Source organism: Clupea harengus, chromosome 9, assembly GCF_900700415.2.
Source record: "Clupea harengus chromosome 9, Ch_v2.0.2, whole genome shotgun sequence".
Lineage (NCBI taxonomy): Eukaryota > Metazoa > Chordata > Actinopteri > Clupeiformes > Clupeidae > Clupea > Clupea harengus.
The window spans coordinates 11543536-11552631 of NC_045160.1; the positions used below are offsets into that span (position 1 = coordinate 11543536).

Sequence of the window (9096 nt, forward strand, 5' to 3'; positions counted from 1 at the left end):
GTACGGTACAAACCTGTGCCCTTGGTGATTTTAGAACATTAAAACATCTACCAGCCGGATCCAAAACTATGGCCTTAGTGATTATAGAACATTAGAATATCTACCAACTGAGTACAAACCTGTGTCACTGATGATTTTAGTACATTAGAACATCTACCAGATGAATAAAGGCAAACCTGTGTGTGTATGTGTCTGTCTGTGCGTGTGCGTGTGCGTGTGTACTCACCTGAGTTTTCCATGTGGAAAAGCTTTTTTCTTCTTTTTCCCCTTGTTTTTTTTCCCCTTGTTTTTTTTCAGCCAGGTTCTCATCATTACTAAAGTCCTTGTATTTTTCTACCTCCCTGACATTCCCCAACGCTCCCAGGAACATCTCTTTCCTAGGACAAAAGAGAACTTGTGGATGTAAGAACCGAAAACCTGCAATTCGATGAATTTAACAAAAAGTGTATTGGATTAGAATCAAGGACTCTACCTTTAAATATCAATACTGAATCCATGAATTAAATGAAAGAGTCTTCAACTTCTTCATTAACAAATACTTATTATCGAGTGCTGTAGTTTATCTTAACTTCATGTTAGTGGGCATGTTATGAACTGGCACTTTAATAACAGATGCTACCTTCTAACTTTTACTTTGTTCTTATGCAGCCTGAAAGAGTAAAGCTGTCTATTAGCAGTGTCAAAAACAGGCACGCACACATACAATGGGCAGAATCATTTGCTCTTGTTTTGCTGTATATTCCTGTGGTTTGGAGGATTGTCATACAACTCCCAACAGACCTTAATCTCAATAAAGAGTGGACTATGTCAAACCATAGGAAGCTTGTTGATTAGTTAGAAGGATGAAGAGTGTCTTGGCACTTGTGCACCCACACACACACGCGCACACACAGTACCTGTCCTCCTCCCAGAAGTAGGGATGCTTGAGAACTTCAGTTATGCGTGGTCTCTTTTCTGGATCGTCGTTGATCATGCTCTCAACCAAATCCTTGGCTTCCACATCTTTAAGGTGCTTAAGGTTATAATCCCCTTTTGAAATTTTGGCTTGACAGTTGAGGTCATCTTCAAAGGGATGTCTTCCACCAGAGAGGATGTAGTAGACCAGCATACCAGCCACCTGTGGGCAAAGTGATATTTCAGCTTGGATGATGGATCATCACCTTCAGTTCAATCTTTCGAAAACTGAGCTCCTCATATTCCCAGCTAACCCGTCTATCCCACAAAATATTGACATCCAGCTCGGTTCATCTTCATTTGATGACCAACTTAATTTATCTGAGCATGTAGCTTCTGTCTCGAAGTCTTGTCGGTTCATACTCTTTAATATTCAGATTCAGACTCTATCTCACACAATATGCTACACAACTTCTTGTGCAGGCCCTGGTTATGTCTAAACTAGACTACTGCAATGCAATTTTAACAGGCCTGCCTGCATGTGTAGTGAGACCACTGCAGATGATCGGTCTTTGATTAATCAAAGAGGACTCATGTTACTCCTCTGCTGGTCACTCTTCACTGGCTCCCTGTAGCTGCTAGATTTACATTTAAATACCTCACTCTGGCTTATAGGACAGCCAATGGATCGACACCTGCCTTTTTAAATGCTATGATTCATCTCTTTTCCCCCTCTCGACCACTTCGCTCCTCAGATGAGCGTTTGTTTTCTTTGCCATCTTTCTACAGTAAAACATCACATTCAAGACTCTTTTCATTCGTGTGTGCTGTCAGTTCCAGCGACAGCCGTGGTACATTTAAAAAAAAGTACTTGAAAACTCACCGTTTTAATTATCATCTGTCTAATTAGTTAATTTACGTAAGGCTTACTCTGTCTATAGTCATAGTGTTGGTATTTGGCATTTTTGCTTTTCTGCTAAATACTATAAGCATAACCATAAATGTCTGTGATCTGTATGTACCATTTGTGTGTGCTTGTGTGTGTGTGTGAGAGAGAGTAAGAGAGAGAGAGAGAGAGAGAGAGAGAGAGAGAGAGAGAGAGAGAGAATAAATAAGTATCTGTGTGCTGTGAAGCTGATGACAGACCTGTATATCGGTGCTCCGCTTGTACCTCCTCTGGTCTCCTGGTTGGCCTGGTTTGATTATTTCTGTAGCCTCCCAGTACTTTGTTCCAGCTCTGTCTGTCACCTGTGTAGTCTGGCCCGGATCTAGGATACGACTTATCCCAAAATCAGCTAACCTCACCCGCCCCTCAATATCTGTAAAGTATCATTATTAATACTGAATTATTCCTACTTTTTACCACATGCTGATAAAATAGGAGAACTGGAGCTGATCAAATTAAATAAAAAAAATGAAATGAAATTGAATTGAACTGACTTGTGCTGAATTGAACTGAATGAGTTTGAAGTTACTATTCTCTTAGGGAGCCACATTAAGAAGCAGTTTTTGAATAAACTTTCCCGCTTCTGTATGTCTTATTTGAACTGCTGACTTGTTTATACATCTACTAAGCACTTAACACAAACTAAACATGGCAGCATCTCTTTTTATACATGAATAATGCCCACATCATTTCATAAATCATGACACAACAACCCCCCACCCCCTTTTCCAGGCTATGTATGACCCCCTAAGTAGACCGAAAAACAAACAGCTTACCGATGAAAACATTACGAGGCTTGATGTCCCGATGGATCATGCTTTTCTCATGAAGGTCTTTCAGACCCTCAAGGAACTCCCTTGCTATTCTTTTCCTCTCTGAATCTTCTGGTTGCTTTTGTTTTTGTATGTATTCTTCCAGGTTGAACTCACACAGCTGTATGGCAATGTGGCCACAGTAGCTGTCAGATGTGAAGTCCAGGTACTGCACAACATGAAGACTGTTAAACCTGTGTTTCCGTAAAACCTCCAGCTCCTGTTTGAGCTTCTTGAAGTTGGGTTTGAGCATTTTCTTTATGGCCACTTCTGTGCCATCATCCCGAAGTCCCAAGAGCACTTCAGTCTGTCCTGACAGGGCGATCTGAAATCTCTCCTCATCAAAGACAAATGTCAGGCCCCCCACTCTCATAACCTTACTCTCTTCCATGTTTGCAAGCTCTTCCAGTTCCTTCCGCCATCTTTTGCTACATGGAATCCAATTTCTCCGGTTTGTGGGTGTGGTGGAGGCCATGGGTGCAGAGGGTGTGGCAACCGAGGGCAGTCTGTTGACTGATGTAAAAGATACATGAGATGTAAAAGACAGATATGGCACATGAAACATCAGATGAAAAGTATTTATATATTTCTGTTTTTTATACACATGTATGTATACATGTCTGAAAGTCGTTCACACCTTCTTCAGTACTTTCCAATCCCAGAGTGTGTACGTCCCGAGTCAGACCAGTCCCTGCTCCACTGGACAAAACAGAGAAAAGAGGATTTATTTTCCCCCAATACTTTGCATTGACAGAATATAATTTGAATTTGTCTAGGGTGATCATGCATCATTGTCAGATTTGCAGTGCCAACCATAAGGTGCACTATCTGACTGGCTGTGTTCTTACTTCACAATCTGATTGGCCATGACAATCTCACCTCACTGTCTGATTGGTGGAACCAGTAGAGGAATCTTGAGAATTCTGCTCAAACTGTTCTGTGGGATCCCGACGCCCCATAGTCTTCAGGATGTGCTGTGTCATCTCCATACAACCTCTCCCATAGCAATTCTTCATCAGACCCACTGTGTCAGTCACGTCTGCCTTCTCTAGCTTCCCCCGGGGGATACGTGCAAAGCCCTTCAGGGTGTCTTCGCTCAGGTGGGCCTTGAACCTTTTTAGCTCTAATTCAGACAGATCATCCAGAAGTCCAAACATGAGTGAAGAGTCCTCCATATTTTCTGCTACTATATGCACAATAAAAAGAACACAAACAGCATCATCATTATCGTCATGACCATCATCCCCAGGCTCCAGCTGACTCCAATCAAACCTGGCCCAGACCTGGGCCAGAACATGCTGTGCTGAACAGTGCTGAAGTCTGAGTTTGCTATTGTGTTAACATGGGCATCTGAGGCCTAGAAAGGTGCAGCGGTAGATAGGTGTGGGTGCCTGGCTCCTGTGTCTAAGGTTACGACTTCGTGTTCGTGTGGGAGTGTCCACACAATGCAGGTTACAGGTGCAGGTATGTTTACATGTATACATGTAGACCCTAGGGAATGTCTGAAAGCCATGTATGAATGTTTACATGCATAAATGTAGATATCCAGTGTGCAGTGATCACACACATGGATCAGATCGGTTTGTTTGCAGTGACTAGATAGCATGAGGAAACCACTCGCTCTGCTAGAGTGGAAACCTTTACTACTACTCCTACTACTACCATGACTATACTCTGGCAAAGAAGAATGGGTTTAGCCTACTCCAGTTGTCCAGTTACTGAGGAGTTCTGGACATGTGTAATGAAAGTGTAATAGCTTAATCAGTTGAAGCTTCTGACAAATAAACAATAAACAATACACAAATAATGATGGCAATTCATTTGGAACTCACTCAAATACCTGTGTCATTTATAGTTGGTGAGAACACAACTGTTCCTGACCTAAGCTACGTATATTATATATGGAAATTAATAGGCTAACTCCCCAGAATCTGCGTCTTTTGGCTGGCATCGCCCAGTCTCCTTTTTGCCGCTCAGGAAGCCCGTCTCTCGAATACTACCAGAAAGGCGTTCACATTTACCCAAAACATCTTACGACATGTCAAATATAATGTAAAATAAAGTGGGCATGTCTTCATGTTGCCTTTAGCACATTTGCAGCCAAGCAGCGAGTTGAGCGAGAAAAAAAACATCCTCATCCGTCATTCTGTTCACTGCTCAGGAAAAGCCCAGTTGACATCGAATAACGCCATTCTAAGATTGACGGTGGCTGACTTAACGATCGAACAGTTTACAGCAACATTTAGTGACCTGTTTTCTCAAAAAAGTTCCCCACGAAAAGAAACGAAGAGAGGAAGGCCTCTCCCTTTATGGCGAGATACCACTCACGAAATGTTTACATGTGCAGGACAAGCCACAGGCACACACATCTAAGCTTAACCGTTCACAGGAGGTCTTTGGTTTCATTCTGACAAAACAGCCTATTTACCATCTACAGAGATATCATGTCACCTACCTTTGTAAAGTTGGAGTTTTGCGGAGTAGCAAGGAGACGACCCACACAAAGACGCATGCGCACAGGCACGTTCCAAAATACAGGAAGTAAGTTTAAATTGATCAAATATGGGCAGTACAGCCATGTGTGGCGGTTCGCACACACACACACAGACAGGAAGGAGAGAAGACAAGGAGAGAGGAGTTGGAGGGGCCTAAACAAGACAGAGAGAGAGAAAGGTTATGTAGGAATATTTTTGTATGTGATGGACAAGGATTAACTCATGGGATATGAATGGCATTATTCAAACAGGCTGCGAGACAAGCTGCTACATCATAAAATGAGAGGAGTGGGCTTTGCGATGAGCAGCCCAGAAAATGGTGGGAGGAACCGAATTACTTTTAAAAAGGCAAACCCGCCATTCATACGGTGAGATCATCCATGGACCATCTTCTTATTGTGGCTTAGAGACTGCAATAAAATCTGCAGAACTACCCATTCAGCTAAACCAGGAGAAATAAGAGAAAACAAGATAGAAAGAGACTGCTTCAAAACCTCCACCAAGATTGTGACTCCGGCAGGAGGCTGCGGTCCATCAGGACCAAAACCTCACGCCACAAGATCAGCTTCTTCCCGGCTGCAGTTGGCCTCATCAGCAAGGCCCGGGACCCCCCACCCCCCACCCCCCTCTGACACAGACTCTTATCCCGCCCCCACAGCCACTACACGCTTCAAGTCTCCACATCTGACTCAATGTGTTACGTTAACACACATTATTCTCTGTCTATTATATTATCTTGCACACTGCACTCTTATTTTGCACATTCCTGCACAGACTGCACAGCTCCTTCATTTCACTTTAACATATTCTGGAAATATTTTTTATATATTTTATATATTGTTTTTCTTATGTTTCTGTAGTACTTACTATGTTGTATGTGTATTATCTGCACCAATATGCCAAAGAAAAAAATCCTGGTATGTGTAAACTTACTTGGCAATAAAAACAATTCTGATTCTGACAGATTACTAAACCAGGAGAAAGAGAGAAAAAGACCAGGAGAAAACGGACAGAGAAAGAGTTTCTAATCTACTGGAAAAGATGAAACAAAACAGACAGTGTGTGTCCATGTTTGTGTGTGACTTACATTTTATGGGCTGTGGGGTCATCTCTTCAAACGTTTGGAGGGGGCGTCCAAAACCTGTGGGGCGCCCATTACTACCAAGAACTCTAAAGGCCAAAATATACTTCTACGACTCCATTACTCCGTGGTCACGAAGTTGCCTCGACCCACTCGTTTTCATTTATGGTTCTCCGACGGTTGTGGGTGTTGCAAAGCAATAATAAAAAAAAAGATGGCGGCGGACTAAACTCGTCGTATTTGTACATAAAAGTTGTTTGTTTTACTTTTTTTTGCTTCGATTTTTAAAAAGTTACCGAGAAATAGACACTGCAATGTAAAAACCCCATTATTGTAACTGAAAAATACTTCTGGGGGGATTTACGAGGTGCCTGAGCCAGCTATCTAATGTTGGCAGACTGTACAGCGATGTATTGACGGATTGACGGAGTCAAATAGTTTAAAAAAATGTGGGGAGCATGGACGGATTATGAAACCATGGGCCCCTGTGCGCTCGCAAAACACGCACTCACAAACACCATTAGGCGTATATATATTTTTCCAACAATGTGTTGGATTTTACGGTCGAATTAGATACTTCGGGTAATGTATTGGGAAAGTAGACAGGTCAAAGAGAAAGCTATCAGAAACATGGTTAGCGCTCTGACAAGCGGTAACGTACACAGACAGTCAAAGTGCTGAAGCGTTCTTAAAAACACTGATGAAAGGCATGATTTGGTACGGCGGGACACACAGCAGCTTAACCCAAATCTGAAAAACACATACACAATAAAACAGGCACTCGGCGGCGACCTGACTCCTTAATTATAATAACCTGTACGGGGTACGGCAGCTTGAATGATAGCAGTTGTGCAGGAAACGTTATTGCTATGTCCCTGTTGTAGTGGTCATCAGCTCACAGGTGACGATGAGCTATATGCTCTTTAGGAGACAGAACCCCCGCAAAGCAACCGGGCCAGACTCTGTCTCTCCATCCATCCTAAAGCACTGTGCTGAACAGCTGTCACCGGTGTTTACAGACATTTTTAACTCCTCACTGAAGTCATGTCACGTACAAGCCTGTTTCAAAACCTCGACCATCATCCCCGTCCCCAAAAATACAAAGATCAGAGGACTTAATGACTACAGACCCGTTGCTCTGACCTCTGTTGTGATGAAGTAATTTGAGCGGCTTGTGTTGCGGCATCTCAAAGCTATCACTGACCCTCTACTGGATCCCCTCCAGTTTGCCTACAGAGCTAACAGGTCTGTAGGCGATGCAGTAAACATGGCCCTTCACTGCATCCTCCAGCACCTGGACACCTCAGGAACCTATGCCAGGATCCTGTTTGTGGACTTCAGCTCTGCCTTCAATACAACATCCCGGCTCTGCTACAGGACAAGCTTCTCCGGCTGAGTGTGCCTGACTCCATCTGCAAGTGGATCACAGACTTCCTGTCTGACCGGCGGCAGCACGTGCGGCTGGGAAAACATGTCTCTGACCCCCGGACCATCAGCACCGCTTCCCCTCAAGGCTGTGTCATTCGTTCTGCGGAGAAGGTGATTGGCTGCAATTTGTCATCTCTCCAGGATTTGTATGCATCCAGGACCCTGAGGCGTGCAGGGAAGATTATGGCCGACCCCTCCCACCCTGGACACAAACTCCTTGTGCCACTCCCCTCCGGCAGAAGGCTGCGGACCATCAGGACCAAAACCTCACGCCACCTGAGCAGCTTCTTCCCGTCTTGCACCAACGTACCACAAAAAATTCCTCGTAGGTGAAAACCCACCTGGCAGTAAAAACCTTTCTGATTCTGATTCTGATTCTGATGACAAGGCTAAACGTCTGTCTGACCACTACAACAGGGACATAGCAATAACGTTTCCTACACAACTCCTATCATTCAGGGCCTGTTTAGAGCAGAGATTGCTCAGCAGTCCTCACGGTGGGTGTCCACGGCACAAATTACATGCGTTAAATCGCATGCGTAAAGTCGCCTGGGGGGCGTGGACAGAAAAATCACTGGCTGTAGCAAAGTTCAAGAAGCAAGTTCAGGTGCAGTGCTGCGCTAATGTAGCACATTAGCTTGTGCACTCCCCAAAAAATAATGATAGATGTTGCGCAGGCAGTCATGGGCTGATTCATTTGATTCATAATTTGTTAATTTATTCTATCTAATTCATATATAGCAGCCAGTTAAATCACGAAAACTTTATATGTAACTTATTTAGCAGCTAACTAGCTAGCGACTATGTGTTTCCAATGGGTTTTCGGTTAAAGTGTTAGTCGAGAGCCCAACTTTCTGCAGGCAGCAAACACGATTTTTTCCTCAGTATGCAGCAAATCGCATCCATTCTATCCCAATGAGAGCAGCACGATAACGCGTGCCGTGGACACCCACCGTCAGTCTCCCAATTTGCCAAGATGCTGATTGTGGATTATCACTCCGTAACATCCACCTTCGGTGAGGTGTGCACTGCCCTGCTATTGTTTCGGACATTACATGTGACAGGGCAACAGCCGAGTGATCCTTTTCCAATTTGAAACTCATTAAGACCTACCTAAGGGAAAGCATGGGGCAGGAGAGGCTGAATGGGCTGGCTATCCTGTCCATTGAAAAAGAAGATCATGCATCTCCACTTTTATGTTTGAAAGGCGTCGTTTGGCTTGCAGGTGTGCCGTGCCTCTGGCTGTGCTCAGTCAGTTTGCCGGTCTTGACGTTCAGATTTTGCGCCTAAACTAGCTATATCGTCTCGTCACATGATCAAATAGATACTTGACATTGGACAACAAGATACATATTACCCAGCAATCATCATTGCATATCTGTATATGAGGAAAATAAGAAAGTATTCATTTAATTGAATAGTTTTTTTTTTTTTAGTTTC

General features: G+C 43.6%; 1 protein-coding gene across 1 annotated transcript; it reads right to left on the reverse strand.

Annotated features, from left to right (window-relative positions):
• Positions 1–136: 136 nt before the first annotated feature.
• On the reverse strand, positions 137–5282 carry LOC116221735 (serine/threonine-protein kinase/endoribonuclease IRE2-like). The gene is made up of 7 exons (XM_042708623.1): positions 5108–5282; positions 3532–3838; positions 3290–3351; positions 2617–3165; positions 2041–2213; positions 897–1117; positions 137–377 (listed from the first exon to the last, which is right to left on the reverse strand). Exons 1-7 carry the CDS (start codon positions 5229–5231, stop codon positions 137–139), a joined length of 1677 nt encoding a protein of 558 aa, XP_042564557.1. The 5' UTR covers positions 5232–5282.
• Positions 5283–9096: the final 3814 nt, after the last annotated feature.

Coding starts and splice junctions, on each gene's coding strand:
- LOC116221735 (XM_042708623.1), bottom strand. CDS start 5,231: ATGGCTGTACTGCCCATATTTGATCAATTTAAACTTACTTCCTGTATT. Junction 2,214..2,616: donor GCCTCGTAATGTTTTCATCG/GTAAGCTGTTTG, acceptor GATACTTTACAG/ATATTGAGGGGCGGGTGAGG. Junction 1,118..2,040: donor AGCGGAGCACCGATATACAG/GTCTGTCATCAG, acceptor CTTTGCCCACAG/GTGGCTGGTATGCTGGTCTA.